Source organism: Agelaius phoeniceus, chromosome 5, assembly GCF_051311805.1.
Source record: "Agelaius phoeniceus isolate bAgePho1 chromosome 5, bAgePho1.hap1, whole genome shotgun sequence".
Lineage (NCBI taxonomy): Eukaryota > Metazoa > Chordata > Aves > Passeriformes > Icteridae > Agelaius > Agelaius phoeniceus.
The window spans coordinates 60,880,215-60,896,864 of record NC_135269.1 but is presented as its reverse complement, the minus strand read 5'-3'; the positions used below and the strand labels follow the sequence as shown (position 1 = coordinate 60,896,864).

Sequence of the window (16,650 nt, the reverse complement as noted above, 5' to 3'; positions counted from 1 at the left end):
GGACTGTACAAGCTAAACTTGTACATCCCAACCTGACATCCAAACCACGGCACTAATATATCCCACAGGTTCTGGTGAAACATTCAAGACCACCTGACTTTAGCAGAGAAATTTACACAGGCAGAAAGAAGGTATCTACAAACCCAGGCTTGCTGAATTGATCATAGAAAATTTCCATTAAGAGGCTCCAGGTGATTCCACCATTCACAGAATATTCCAGCAGCACTCCTTGGTTGCGGTTATTTGGAGTTATCAGACATCCATACATGAAATAAAACTGGATGAATTCTGCACTGGTGAGGTTCAAATCCACTGTAACTAACATACGGCTGCAGCCCTTAAAAGCAAAGAAAAAATATGTTGGCTGGTGTTGTCTGGCAAAATTTATGTTCATAAAAAGTGTTAGACTATGCAGTCACTATTAATGTGGATTCATGCTGCAAAAATTTTAAGATTGTACAAAATTTTATTAATTATTTTAAAGGTAAACCTACAACAGAACAATATATATATATATATATATATATGTTTTCCCTGAAGACATGTCAGTCATGTTTCATTTTAAAAATTTCTGTTGTGTATCTACATATGTTGCTACTTGTACCTTCATGTTTAAGACATAAATTTATTCACCTTTCCTCTTAATAAAAAACCTGCAGAAATCCATGCTTCCATTGTAAATCATGAAGTTTTCCATGCAGAATTAATGAATCACAGATCATGTGCTAATGATTCAACTTATGCAAACAATCAAATGGCAAAGCAATTTTAGTATGTGTGTTTTCCACAACACCTTATATATTTCACTTTGCTTAGTCTGTTAGTGGGTGTCTACTTAGTCCTACTGGAATGAAGTGGAAATGTAATGCTTTTGTTAGTTTATTTTAGAAAACCTTTGTCAGTTTGAATTTAGTTATAAATTTGACAGAAGAGATCTACAGGCATAAATTTTATGTGTTTCTAAAATACTACTTCATCATTTTTATAATCCTTAGGTTATTTGTTAGCAAACTATAATTCAGCAGCAGTCAGGGTTATACACGTACATATGTAGCTAACCTAGGAAATTTTACTGTGAGCTTACTCTGAAAACTCCACCTGTGAGACATCTGAAGGATGAGGCTACACATGAATGCAATGTGCTTTAGGGTGACCCTGCTTGGGCAGGGAGGCTGGACCAGCTTACCCACCATGGCCCCTTCCAACCCAGCCCATTCTGTGTTTCTGTGGCTCTGTATTGTCACGGACCATGTGCAAGTCATAAAAGTGCAAATAGCTAGTTATTAATTTACCTCTGTGGTCTGATTAGAAGCCACACCAAACTCTGGTCTGAAAGTTTTTGTAGGGGGATAGAATATAAAGTATAGAAAGTAATCTTACCCCCTAAAGAGTTGCAGCTGGGCTAATTATTAAAGCTTAGGAGCAGGCCTGACTTTAACAGGACACAGCTGTAGCCAATAAGAAGAAGAGTGATATAAAATAATGGATTGTTTGGTTGAGGGGAATTGGAGTCAGTTGGCTGCTGCGAGAAGAAAGAGTCAGTGCTTGGAGGAGCTGCCTACAAGAAACATCGAGGAGGTTTGAAACTCTTGCACTAAGGAGACAACAATGTGAAACCTTTGCAATATAATGATGATAAGTTTAAAGTGCTATGAGGAGAGTCTTAAGAGGAAAATTAAAAGTCTACATATTTATACTGTTCTTTAACCTACCAGCTCCACTTTCAAAGGCCCCTCTACAGGACTCACACACACTATATCTCAATTGCCTAGCTGCAGCATATCAAGGAACAACACAGTGTCAGCTTTCCTGGAGTGTTTCTGGCTGACCCTAATCTGTAGGACCTGTTTGACTTTGACCTTCATCTAGGCAAATGATTTAATTAAAATAAATATTTTATATGTCTGACATGTCATGCTGTTATTTTTTAAACGCTTTGCTATTTCACTTTTAAAATCAGTCCCACTTATAGTGTGAAGTGGAGCGAGCTGGACACGCACCCCGCTGAAGTGCAGAGCCATCCCCGAGGCGACGGCCCCGCAGACGGTGCTGAGCTTGCCCCCGTTCACTGTCAGCCAGTTCTGGTTCGAGGGGGAGCGGTTGAAGTTGTCCTTCAGCTGTGTGGGAAGGGGGATCTCTGGCTCGTCGCAGTACAGCCCACCCCAGTGCTCATCACAGCTGCAAAGAGCAAAACAAATGCACAAATCAGCTGGCAAAGGCTCTGCATGTTATTAAGGTACCATCTCATTCTGCAGAGGGGCATCGTTTACTAGTGCACAACTGGTATGTGGGGGTTTCAAACATCTGGCGTTTTGTAGCTAATATGAAACAAAAATGACTTTTTTGAAGGTTTTGTGCAGTCCATATTCAAGCTTCTATTACAGAGTACATTCCCAAACATAGTAAAAGCAGTGAAATACATTGTGCTTGGATAAATAAACCAATAGAATGTGCCAAACCTAAAAATGTCCTGTTAATGTTAAAGTTCAAGTTTCTGTAAAATTTTAGTAGATGGATGCTTTCTTATCTTTATATAGTTCTCCTTTTTTTTTTTTTTTTTTCCTCTTATAATGTGTCAAAGACTGGATAACAGCTTGGAACTGTGTTCTGTTACAATGAGATTTCACCAGGGATAATGTGTCTTCATACCTCAGTGTTGTCAGGATAGAGGAGAACACAATAATATGTCTATTCTGCAGTGAAATATATTTCTAAGAAATACAGTCACAGTGCAATCATACAACCATTCTCCCATTTCTGCTGCCATTTGTGGCTGGAAAAAAAGCAATACATCCATCTGGAAGGTATTTCTCTGTTGCCAAGACAGGCAAATCTGGGGGTTTTTGTTTGCTAGCTTTGCAGGACTCTGTGGGGATTGTTATGCAAACAGTTTGAGGATCAAGCCAGTCTGCCTCTCCTGGCAAACCCTACCATGGAGCAGAGTCATCAGACCATCAAGACTAGTCAAAAAGCAAAATCTGGCCTTGTGAAGAACTGGCATACATCCTGCTGAGTAGATATGTCTCACCTTCAGCCCAGGTTCTCTGCACCCTGCACCAGGTTAAGAGCACAGGGACATGGTGTGAAATCCCTTGGGAACAAGGAGTCAATCCTTAATTGTTCTGCAATTATATCTAATCATCTCAAATGGAGTAAATTAAGCTCGGAACCAATGCTAATTTGTATTAATAGAGATGTTATGGTGTATGCTTGGGCTTGTGTCTTTTTTTTTTAATGTGAAATGAGATCATTGGTTGAATTTACATTAACAATATAAAAGAAAAAGTGATTCTCTTTCTAACTTGTGCTGATGTAAGTGACCAAACAGACACCATTATGTTGGTTTCATTATCGTTGTAATTAGCTACATAGAATTAGCCACTCCAAAAAGCTCAGGGACAAAGTTGGCAGCATCCATAAAACCAATATGGAAAATCAATAGATGGAGGATAAAGGACTTCCTTAGTCTAAGCAGAGGACCGGTCATTGTGCATCTACTCACATGAAGTGACTTTTATGTGGAGGAAGGGTTTTTTTCCTATCCACTTGCTCCAGGACTGTATGTCTCTAGAGGGATATGCAAATTCAAGGGGTGCCCTCTCCCTACCTGGTGGGAGGGGAATTGATGCAGCAGAGGCAAGGGCAGAGGTGATGCACTGCCACTGAGGAAAGGACTGTTTGCTTTGGACATGGAGCATGGACAGTCAGAGGTCTGGCAGGGCCAACCCCTGCAGTTCCCCTTCTGCTTGTTACTTCTATTCCCAAGTGGACCCAGTGCCCTGCTCAGTTTTAACAGCAAAATCCACCTTCCTTTGTAGAATTATATCACAGTTTTTCCTGCAAATTCATCAGAATGACAGAGGGGGAGTGAAATGCTGCAGCCCTGGGCAGGACAGGGAAGAGATGGCACTCACACACAGTTGTCTTGTGTGCACTTCCCATGGCCACTGCACATGTCTATGCAGCCGTCCCCGATGTAGACGTTATCGATTGCCCACGTTTGCTGCTTGTCAAAAGGAGCAGGCTGGTGCCAGCGGAAACGAGTAGCTTGAGACCTTGGGAGAGAAAGAAAAAACAGAATTCTGTAAGGCAATCTTTATTTTGATTGAAAGGAAATATTAGTCATAAGGCTAGCCTGCTCTTGGGAGATTTGTTGGATACCAGCATGGCTCAGGGCTGGTTTCTGACAATGACAACATCCCTCCAAGAAAAGGGTGCCCAGATTTCGAGAACAGAACAAAGCACAGGTGCTTGGTATCAAGCTGAGATTGTGGAAGGTAGGAAATGGATCACTGGTGAAAGCAAAGCAAACAGGCCGTGTTTGGTGCAGTGGAGAGGAGGTGGGAAGAAGGTGGTGCTCCCAGTTAGAAGATCAGGCCAGTCATGACCATGTCCCAGCACAGATCCAAACCTGAGGGACAGCTTGGAGCTGGATCAAGACAGAATAATCCAAACCCTCCAAGTTTCATCCTGAGCCAGTCAATAAATTGAAGGCAGCAAATTCACCTGGCTTTTTCTCAGTGAATTCTCCCAACACTTATGTTAAGAGCAGTTCTAAGGAGTGGGTTTGGGGACAGGTGAGAAGGCCCATGCAGGGCTTGCAGCATGACCCTGGCTCTGCAGTTTCTTCCCTCCTCTACAACGAGGGCTTGGCTGGAAACGCCAAGAAATTATCTGCAGTGTGATCCTGGCTCTACTTAGTAAGTTATATTCATTTTGTTGATTAAAATGGGCTCAGCTCCCTATATGTGAATTAAGTGTCTCAGCCCCCAAGACAGATGATGAAAATCTATCCAAAACAGTCAGGGTACACCAAGTAGTTATTGAGCTCATGCAGGTGTAGACTGTGAGTGAAGAGCTGTGAGGAGAAGAATTTCTGTAACTATTAATGGTAATAAGGTAATCCCTGTTTTGTGGTACAGCACTAGATGGCAGCATTGAACTTTTTGTAGCCTGTTTTCTTTTGAATCTCAAAGAGAAATCAAAATTATTATAAACACACACACACACACACACACACACATACAAAAACAACCAAAAAAAACCCCACCCAAAAACCCCAGCAAAATCTCCAAAAACTATTCGTTGTAAAAATGGATCTCATATGATTAGGTCATTATTCTCCCATGAATTATTTCTTTATGAAAATGTTGCATGAGCTGAATAAATAACTTGTTTCTCCAAAGAGAAACCTACTGCTCTATGCTCAGCTGTTCACTAAGCAGCATTTTAAAATAAACATAAAAATTGTGAGGAAGTCCTTTCAGAATAAAGACAAGCACCTATATCTTACACTGTGTGCTTTGGCCGGGCACATCACTAACAATTCATGGAGCTGATGCTCCTGTGGGAAGCTTTGTATTTGCATTTACATTTTAAAATTGGCTCCAAGTTAAAAGTAAGTGTCCATGGCATTTTGAGGCCAGAGGTGAAGTAGCACTCTGGAGTACAGGAGCCCTAAGAGGCTGCACAGACATGGGTGGTGAGCACCAGGACAAGCTACTGACTACACAGCCTGCATGTGCCTAAAACATACAGGCATAAACAACTGGAGACACACACCTGCTATTACACAGCTTGAAATAATAAAGCAGCATAAAAAATTATATTGCATCTAGACTAAAAGGCCTATTAGCTACACTGTTCTTATCCTAAAGCTCAACATCTCTCTTGCTTATGAGATAAGGTTGTAATAACCTCTCTCATGGAATGCTTGTCTTAATAACTTTGGGAAATTGTATTACTTGAGCCAAAAAATACAATTATGGGATTGGACAGAAGTACAATTTTTGCCTCAGTAGGGCATCAGACTTCTTGTGACATATACTGCTCAAGAAACTCTTCAAAATCACAGTTATTTATAAACCTGAGTTTACCTCAGGTAGTAGCTTCCTTTCAGGTCCAAATTCAGTTGATTTGGAACATCAATCCCAGCCCTGATTTATCCCATTCAACCCCAGAAAGGCTACTCTGAACACAAATTTACAGTCTTTATACAAGAACTGACAGGGTAATGGATTTTTACAGATGATATGTAGCAAAGCTGCACCAAAGAGGAAGCACAGAAAATTAATGCTGGGAAGAAGTTCTAAAAAAGTGCTATTACTTGATGTAACTGCACAGAAGATAGAGAAGAGTCCAGATGCCCCAAATGATTAGTAACAGACCACAGACTTTTTCATTACTAATGTCAAAATGTGTGGCAACTGTATAGGCACTTTCAGTACAATTGCTAAAATATAAAGGTCTCTGTTTCCAAACTTGTATGTGCCTTTGGTGGCGTCTTTCATGACAACCATCTCAAGGCTCTACCTGTGCTTTGATACTTCTGAGCCAGCAGATAGCTCAGCCTAAGTCTATGTGAGGAGATAAGGCTCAGCAGGAGGAGCAAAGTTGTGGAGTCAAATAATGCTGAGAACCTGCTGCCCTTGCCACCTGTGTTTGCAATTTCTGTAGGATAGAGCTTCATTTACTTATACTTATTTGTTGCTATTTACATGGACCAAACAAAAAGGACTCGGTACAATTGCTTAAACTCCATAATGTATCATGACATTATAAATACCTAGTTCTGGGTTTAGATTGATTCTGCAGAAATCCAGAGGGAGTTACCTGGTATAGGGAGGCAGAGGCAAAGTAACCCGGGTCCACTTGTTGAAAGTGTCTGAAATGAGAATCCTCTGGAGATGGTACTTGTTGCATTCCACATTAGTGGGAAGACAGTCTTTCAAAATTGGGTGCCAAGTCAACCCAAGGTCCACTGAATATTCCAGTTCAATAGCTAAGGGTGGAAAGGTGGTTAGTTATTTAATTTAGAGACCTATATCCATAGGCCTATAATAACATGCAAACCCCAGACAGTATCACAAGTCTGAACTGCCAAAATAACCACCCAGAACTTTTCAAGCCCTTGTGTCAGAAGCACAAAGCTACCTCCTTTGGTGGTTACATGTTGCTGAGCAGGTATGGCTCAGGTGGGGTCTGCAGCACATCTCCACATCTGCCACCTAACTCAAGGCACCACAGATGAAAACACAGAGCCAACATTAAGTTGCAGGATTAAATCAAGACAATGTGTGTAGCTGCAGCATGCAAGAAAATGATCTGGCAGCACCATGACCACCAAACTTTGTTTTTCAGGCTTGAAGAGTGAGATTCAGCTGGATGTGATTGCTGTGCAAAGCAGAGCAACACTCAAATTCAAACTTTTGTCTCTGTCACAAGATGGCTTAGTCAGCCTTCCACCCTTCCTGCAGACCAGCTCATTTAATTATTCAGCACAATTTTAATTTGAGTTTGTTAGTCAGTGAGCTTGTTTCCATTCAAACACAGTCTAGCCACATTAAACTAATGTATTCATTTCTCAGCGAAAATCAGAAATTTCATTGTTTTGATGTTTATGGCTTATAAGCTTTTATTACGAAAATTAAAGGTTAGTCAAGCTCACTAAATACTTCAAGTCAAACTTTCATGCAGCCATGAAAATGTAAATAATAATAGGTGCAGAGCTGGTACTTGAAGTAAATGTTCCAGCTGCTAGGTACTCTGGCTGAGCTGGCTGTATAAAACATGGAGCGTGGTTGCAGTGATAGGGGTGATACATCTGTGATCTTCTTTTGATTACTAACAGACCCATTTCTTCTACCCTCGTGCACAGGGAATGACCCTTAATCACCCAATCAGTCCTACTTGATGTTTCAGCACAGAGGACAGTGCTATAGAAATACAAGGACAAGTAGATACAAACAAGAGTAAGTGAGTTTTTAGTGTTAAATTTCCCTCACCAAAAGAAACGCTTTTCTCATCATGACTGGAAGCATGATTAGGTAGTGTCCTGCCTAATTTAATATGAAGTTAAGATAATGATAAGGGTTGTAGACAAAGAAACAAACCCCCCCAACAAAATAAGGATCTGTTTCTTTGCCAGTATATGGCTCAGTCACCAAAATGCATCTAAACTTAGCAGAGATGATCTCAAGATACTGCAGTATTCTTAATAAAAAAAGAAAGAAAAATGTTTAAGCATGTAAGTAGCTTCAGATTAGCAAAATCAGAGAAGATAAATCTGGGTCTTCACATAAAACCTTTTTCCATTTTTATATAGAATTGTAGAGGAAAATTCAGCAACCCAGTAAATTAACACATACCACATGATGCACTGTATTGTATTCTTGTCCTCATTAAAAACACCTATACCTCAAACCCCTACTCTAATAGGATGTGTAAAACAAGCATTAAAAAGCTTGTTTTAAGAAAACCCTATTTCTCGTGTGCCCTAAAATTCACATAATTTTGAATTTCCATGTGATGTGTATTTGATGTGATGAGTACAGAACATGTTTTTATTCATTTAAATATATATGTATATGAATATATGTGTATATACACATATAAAAGCTGTCTGTGCACTCAATAGACATCCTATGAAAAAGAGAAAGCCAGGTAATTAAAAATTGCATCATTATGTATACATAAACAGATGTATACACATGTGCCTAGTATATATGCACACATTTGTACATGGAAACATACAGGTCTACACATATTTATTATTTCATATGGACAATATAAATTTTTGCTGTTGATGCTGCCTTAGCAAGTGTCAGATGTATGTTGGTATAAATGATTTCTTAGATATATGGGTACAAGTGAGATCAGAACTGAGACTACACTGAAAATGCAAAATCACAAAGCAAGAAACATGTGCTGGAACACCCAGCTGCTTATTATTACAGCACCACCCCAAGCAGTGGACATTATCTACTAAATGGATTTTTTGAGTAAGGCAGCTGTTAGTCTTTTTCTGAGATTGATTGAACTGCAACTTAGATGCTCACAGAGAATGATTTACTTCAGTTTATCTTAGGCTTCAGACACCTGGAATAAAAAAGCTGATGTTACAATTTCTAACAGAAACATGCTTTCTTTTGTTTCTCAGCTCTTGTTATGATGAATAATGTAACCAGAAAACAAGTGAACTTTCTCTGCAGTGCAGGAAGAGGAATGGCAGGGATTACTAAGAAGTCCTTACCATAACAGGAATCTGTGACAGAGCAGGAAGCTGCAAAATCTATTTGCAAGAAAGAGTCTTCATTGACAACGATGTCGGTGGTGACGACGTAGCGGGTGCTGGCTTTCTCAATGAACACCAGCGCGTCCCCCGCGGAGCCGCACACCGGCATCTTCGTCCCACCAGGGTGGAGCAGCCACTTCCTGCTGTCCAGCGTGGTGAAATCATCTTCCAGTACGGTATTGCCAGAGATGTTTCCTCCTATAAGAATCTGAAAGATTAGGAAAGAAATTGTTATTGAAAAGGAGAAATGTCTAGGAGTCTTCACAAGCATATAAGTGACATAGCAACCTGAGGGAGGAAGATTATACTCTGTGTATTTATTCTGCTGGTCCAAAATTGACAACATTACTTAGTAGAGAATTTAGGCCATGAGAAAGGGGAGTATCTCCTTCCTGTAAAGGAAAGAGATTGGCTCAGCTGTACAAATCTAAAATTCAGGGAGGTGACTTCCAATCTCAATGAAGTAAAACTGCTCACAGAAAAAGTGTTACCAGAAACTAAGTCACTAGCAGAACAATCACTAGGAAAGTGATTGCACTTTCCTAGTGATTGTTCTGGTCTTCTATTATCTGGTGTGCTGCTATCAGATTGTGTCTGCTGATAGAAGTGGGGAAATAGCCTCTGTTTTGTCACTGACTAAAACATCATCGTTTTACTCTTCAATAGTAAGCAAGATAGAATTATTTTTCATTTCTTATTCTGAATTCAGTTTCTGATTGCTCTGAACAAATATAACTACATTCAATGAAGATATCAAAACAATGAGTGTTTTTTAACTTCTAAACAGAGGGATGGGAAGTAAAATTTTGTAACCACAATATTAAAATGACTGCTCAGGTTTCTCCTAACAAGCTGAACTAACTTCTTTAAAAAAGAGTAATAAATATTAAAGCAAATTGTACTTGGACAACCAAATGACACTACTTAGAGCATAATCACTTTAGAGGTAAATCGATTTATACCAAGTCATACAAAGTAATATAATAATCTTTATAGCAGAAAATCCCAATACGAAACTTTATTTTCATAAAATTGATATTGATATTCACAAGATTGATATTTTTCTATAGGCTTTTTCTATTATATAATACCAAGCCAATTACATATTTGGATACATTTTAAATGAAGTTTTTTGAAGTTTGAAATCAGACTTGCATTCTGTGTGGTAAGGCCTCCTGCAATGTGAACCTGAGGCTCTACACACGTGTAAAATACTTTCCTAGAATCAAAATTCCAGGAAATTCATGGGGCAATCAGTGCTCCATGGAAATGGCGCATTAAAACCATGAGTTCATCAAACAGCAATTGTGCTCTAAATATCTTTTTACTAAGCATTTTTGCTTGTCTCAGTGAAACGATACATGCCAGAAAAAGGGAAACATTAGGACTGAATCCAGTCTAAGACTGTGTTAAAAGAAGAACCACCCACAGGGATTGCTCACCTGGTCGATGACCCAGGGGCTGTAGAAATGCCCATTCTCAGATGGCTGCCACCAGCGGAGCCGGGTGGAGCTGGAACGAGCCTTCAGGGGAACCTCCAGGGCAATGTAGCGTCCCACGTTGCTGGAGTTGCTGAAGAGGAACTCCTGGAGAAGGCTCCACGTGAGGCCCCCATTGAGTGAATACTGCAGCAGCACAGGCTGGCTCCTGGGGTCAGGCACCCCCTTGCCACATCCCAGTCTCATGAAGAACTGCACAAATCTAACAGGAAAAATCTTGCCACTCACCAGAAAGATCTATTTTCAAACAACGTCCTACACAGCAAACCAGAGAGCCTTTGAGTTTGTCTACTGACTAGCTCTGTATTTTCTAGCTCTTTTTAAGAGCCATCTTTAGGAGATCTTATGATTTCCTTTCCAAAGCTTCTAGAATATAACTAGACAGACAGGTGGTATGACAAAAATTCATTTTGCCTGTGTGGTAGTTTGCCAGGCATAAGAGGCTGAACAAAGCTGGTCATTTATGTTTTCAGCTTTTGTCTGCACAGCAGATGGTGTTGCAAGTATCAGAAACATAATCCTGGGTGAAATTTTTATCCCTGTATCCCATGAGTACAGATTTTAGTGGCAGAAAAGCAACTGTGCTCTAAGTAGATCATAATTTGCTACGAATTTGCTGAAATGCTTAAATTCAAAATAAGCATCCCAGTTTTCCACTGGCATAAACCAGAGAAAATCTGGACGGGAGAACAAAGCACATTTCACTTTCAGGGATCATTTTGTCCATTTTGTCAGCCTGGGAAATTTGTCTAAATTACAGCGTTTAAATGTGCTGGCTTCCCTGAAGCCAGCCCCAGCCACCCAGGGACAGCAGTGCTTTCATCCCCCAGTTAATTGGCTTCTCCAAAGCTGCACAATGGACTTGTATCAAACTGCGAAATCCCTCCCGTCAGCCGATGCTCACAAATAGCTCCACTGTGCTCTTGGAGTGGGGGGAGCCATGCTGTAATGATATTTACTTACTGGGCTTGCAGGGATATTACAAGTATTAATTCATGTTTGCACAGCTTTTGCACAGCTTTGGAGTGTTTTATCTGTACTAATTATTATTGCGTTAGTGCTGCCTGGCTCACGGTTAAATAAAATGGCGCAAAAGAAGTTTTATATCAAAAATCTTGTTCTGGTTTGATCTGCAGGTAGATCTGCTGGGAGTGGAGGCTGCAGAGATGCTGGGCAGACAAAGCTCCAATAAAATGCCAGACTTACAAGTCAATTAATTCTAGTCCTTACTGCGACTCACAGTTTCCCTTGCTACTAGATAGAGCTGCTTTTGCTATAGATTATATCCACCTCCATGTCCCAGACATAACATATTGCTTGTGCTGTAAAGGAGCACTGGGTACCCTCATGGATCAACATATCAAATGTAATGGATTTGCTTCAGTGCTGGCAAGTCTTTCTGCCTCCTCAGATTTACTCCAACATTTGCCACATAATTCAAAGGAAATAAACCCAGGTGACCTTGTCTCTGTGGCACCTGATTTCTTTGCATTGCTATTCTTACATCTCAGATTTTACTAATGTAGTAATTACCCACCCAAATATAGGTAACACTATTTTTAAATATCTCCTTATCCCAAAGATATTTTGCAAAGGCTCTGCCTATTTTGAAAAGCAAAGTGTTTTCTGTCAATCTAGTAACACTCAAATGTGTGGATGTTCTTCTAGCAATTCAGAATTGAAAGGGGTTTGATCAGCTGTGATACCTAAAATATTCTCTCCTTACTGATATTTCATGTGGTGCAGTTTCAGCTACCAGTATCACCATGATGGTGATAAACTGTCCCCTATGTTAAATTCTTTAAGACACAGATGTGATGGCAGTGGATTGCAGGGTCCACTTGATTTAAATGCGCAGGGGCTGAGTGTGGCTTGCAGCACTGACAGACATGGCTGCTTGCCTGTGCTCTTTAGGGGATCTCCTCATAAAGAAAAGGGAAGTTTTAATGTGACTACTGAGTCTAGCACCCTTAAAAAAATGGTTGTTCTCATCACTTCTGGCACAAATTGAAACCTCTCCCCAAGTTCTCTGTGGAACTTGGCACATCTGTGTCAAAGCCAGATCTGTTGTGCTTTGCAGGTGGTTGACAAAGTCAGTCCGCAAATGTAGAAAATCCCACTGCAATTACTTTAGGTTGCAAAAGAGCAGCTCCCAGCAATGCCACTGCAGTGTGCCTTGCTGTTCAGAAAGAACATAACAGTTATTTATTGATAACTGTTATTTTTCATAATCATATATACAAGAAATTGAGTGTTCAGCCTTGTTTTCCTAAGACAGAAGTAATTTATCTCCATACAACACCTTGAGGTCAATATTTGCAAATCCAGCTACAGACCATCATGGAGAAGAGACAAATAAATTATGGTTCTTTGAACATGAGCAATAAGGACAACATAATTTAGTTAAATTATGGAGCAACTTACAAGACCTTTTGTATCTTTTGTTAAACAATCTTCTAATTTCAGAGTCATCTAGGAATCAAATTAGTGCTGAGTATTGGGGTTTATTTTTACCAAGCTCTGAAAAAAGTTTGCTGTGAGGAATCTTACAAATTACAGGGGTCCTTAATATTACACATCAATGAGGTTTAGCTAAGTGCTGATCTAGAACTTATATTGGTTAGATAATAGGCCTTTCTACTGACCATGAGTCTTTACAATTAAACCATCATTTAAAGCTTTAGTACCAATGCTGACAGGTAAAAAGTAGATAAAATGCCTGTTAAAAAGTTTCCCACAGAACATCAGAAAGAAATAGGGTGTTTATAAGAGACCAGTGAAAAAGTCTTGGAAGAAATGCAGTCTCCCCAAAGTAGTAATACAAGAATATCAGCTAAAATACAGAACAAATTAGAAAACAATGCCTATTTGTTAGCATGCTCACAATTGGGATGGAGTTTATTTCATATTAGTATAAATTTTTTAATGTCTTGCTTAGCATGTTTCACTCATCACATGTCTCCTCTGCAGGCTGTAAAGATACACCATAAACTGTAAATACACTAAAAATATTTGGTTTTCAATAGCTGGTGACAGCTTGATGGGAATTTCTCAGTGAATTATTGGAAACAAATGTGCACAATAAGAAAAAAAACAAGCTTCAGAAATGAAAGAATTATGAGATGACAAATGTAAGAATTATACTTTCAGCAGATACTCCTGTTTCAGTAATGGCTCATAATACACCAGACTGTAAGAAAAGCAGAGCATTTCTCATGTTATGGATTTAGGAAACAAAAGCTTGCATCAACTACTGAATGTGTGGCATCAGTTTCCGGAATTCTTATTTAAGGGGAAAAAAGCAACATTTAAATGGTTAATGCAATGGTTAAAGTTCAATTTAAATTTAATTTATCATGGTGACAGTGGTTAAAACGGAGCATTTGCTAGTGTTAGTACCACAGAAGATGTCAGCTTGCTTTTGCTAGAGAAATATCACATCAGTATCATTCTTCAGTATAGCATTTCCTGAATGAAATCCTGAAAGAACTTTTGAAAGGTGTTACCTGGCTTGTGACAAATCTAGGTCTCGAGTCATCAGCATACGTAAACCTTCTTCGTTAAAGAAAAGGTTGTTTCCTCCAGACATGATACCACATTTCCTTGATGGCTTTCCACCACTCACAAGGAGGAATCTATCCGACTCCAGCTGACCTGAATACACAGTGAATACATATTTATGATTTACTCTGAAGTGCTCCTGCTGCAAGAGTGCTACTTCCAGAGGAAGAGACATAAATTAAAAATCCCACGCTGACGGAGAAATATTCAGTGTTTCCAATGCTGTGTATTCTAGAAAGCTGACACAAACCAAAACAAAATAAACCCAGAAGTATGAGATCTGGGATCTTTGTCTCCAGTTATTCACAAGGGTTTTCACCTTTCCTCATTTATCTTAAGGTAACAACAACATACTTGGGTCTATAAAGAAACTTTGGGTTCCAAAGTGGTAGCATGCAATCAAGGGCTGGCAAAATTGAAAATGAGCAGCAGCAGCTGTGAAGGGATGGGTTTGGTTCACAGGCGCTGTTTTGTGAAAACACGCTCCTCTTGCCGTGCTTGCTCGCGGGGGAAGCCTCAGAGGGGTTTCAGAGTTGTATGCAGGGATGCTGTGTGCACCCAGGCACACAGGAGGCTTTGAGCTCCCCCCTGCCTTCCCTCTCTTGGGGTCTGCTGTGGCTGCTGAGCACTGGCTCCCACTACTGAGGCACTTGGTCTGCTCTGAAACCATGGTTGCTGTAGTAGGGCGAGTCAGATTTCCCTGGTAGTGAGAAATGACACGACCTTAAAGCCCTCTGCTGTTTGCCTCACTTGCAAATGCTCTGTCTATGCTACCATCAAAACTACCATCAAAACATTATTTACTTCCAAGATTATTTTCTACATGTAGAGTTTCAGGAAGTTCTCTTTCAATGAAGATTTTGTAATCCAGCATTAACAGCGCATCAGGCATTCACAAGTGGCACTTGCAAATGGCACCTGAACTACTTGGTTCATGGGAATACCCCCACGGCATAAATTCTAACCAGAAGCATGCAGAGGTGAGCAAGGCTGTTCTGTTTAACCCCTTGAACCCTGGGTTGCACTGAGATGGACAGGCAGTATTCAGAGGCCCCTCCCAAGAGAGATACCTTCGAAGTCATCCTTGAGGAAGTCAGCGTTCTTGGTGCTGATTTTGCAGGTTGGCCCCGAGTAGCCGGGGTCGCAGATGCACCTGGTGCCGTTGATGCAGCTGCCGTGCCCGTTGCACATCTCCTCACACTGGGGACCAATGTACACGTTGTCAATGGCCCAGGTCACAGGCTGGGACCCAGCAGGGTAAAATCCTTGGTACCACCTGAACCTCGCCAGCCTGAAAATGGCATAAAGTGTACTTATTTTAAATTATAGTTCCATCTTTTTTTTTTTGTATTCCATACATATACCATTATATGCACATATATATTATTCTTATTATTCTTTCTGTCAGAACTGACTTGATAAATAGGTTAATTCTAGAAACTGACTGCTAGATCTAATTCCTTCAGTACCTCATGCATCTTTATGTTGACATTCAACCCAAGTACTGACAGAAATAAAAATAACACTATTCATTAGCTGTAATCTCAAAACTGAATGACAGGCATGATTTTCAAAATTTAAAATCCAGCTACTCTTAACTCCATCATTCATGGGGAAGATGAATAGCCGTGGTCTGGTGGATTCCCTTCTGCTTTGGTGTACAGTGTGTGAGTCAGACATGGCCACTTTCACCCTCTCCTGGAGAGTGAGATTCTAATTCATGCTCCCATTGTGCCCCCAGGGAGACTACCTGTAGGGGTGGAGTGGGAGGATCTCACCCTCAATTACCCAGAAAGGAAACATGATCTGTCATGTCACCAGGTATTCAGCTTGCTTTCGGGCAGCTCAATCTTAAACCAGGCTGATATTGCAAGTTGTTAATTTAAACTATGTTCTCCTTTGGGTGCTGTCCTGTCATTTTTCATTCATCTCCTAAGTGCTACTTGCATCAATGCTGCATATAAAAAGGAACCAACTGGGGAAGGAGGGAAAACAAACTGAGATGAGGAAAATACTTGAGAGACTAATTTTATTCCCAGTTGAGAAAACGTTTTAAGGGAGGAAGGAAACCAGAAGATTGAGAAGGGAGAAGCACTTAATTGCCTTGTGTGTTTAATGTGTCTTGTTAAAGACATCTAAATTCAGCAGGCAAATCAATTCCATAGGTAATTGTAGCTGACAAATTTTTTTCCTTGATTTGCTAAAAAGAAATTTTTGTGAGGGGCTTTAGGTAACAACCAATAATTGACGGGTGGGGACACTACTAAGTGTCACAAGAAAGATGCACAAGAACCAGAGTTCTGCTGGAAGTCAAAATCATTGACTTTAGTGTGCCCTGAAGGGAAGGACACAAGTGTGAGGCTGGAGGTGTTGTAAGCTCCTCTTGAGAATAGACCTCTGCCCCACAGGCTGGATTTTTTTTTCTTGAGACAAGTCAGCTCCTCCTCTCAGGGTCACTCCTGGTGAGGATGAACCAGGACTTGTGTCTGGAGCAGAGAGTGAACCATTGCTTATTTG

General features: G+C 40.3%; 1 protein-coding gene across 2 annotated transcripts in view; it reads right to left on the bottom strand.

Annotated features, from left to right (window-relative positions):
- The window catches only part of RELN (reelin), a 284,556-nt gene that overhangs the window by 25,394 nt on the left and 242,512 nt on the right, over positions 1–16,650 (bottom strand). For both annotated transcript variants that reach the window (XM_077179117.1, XM_054631807.2), the window contains exons 42-49: positions 15,204–15,424; positions 14,079–14,226; positions 10,516–10,774; positions 9,032–9,281; positions 6,613–6,781; positions 3,915–4,055; positions 2,001–2,178; positions 144–337 (exon numbers count right to left, since the gene is read on the bottom strand). In XM_077179117.1, coding sequence (XP_077035232.1) covers positions 144–337; positions 2,001–2,178; positions 3,915–4,055; positions 6,613–6,781; positions 9,032–9,281; positions 10,516–10,774; positions 14,079–14,226; positions 15,204–15,424 — 1,560 coding nt within the window. The remainder of the gene's footprint in view (positions 1–143; positions 338–2,000; positions 2,179–3,914; positions 4,056–6,612; positions 6,782–9,031; positions 9,282–10,515; positions 10,775–14,078; positions 14,227–15,203; positions 15,425–16,650) is intronic.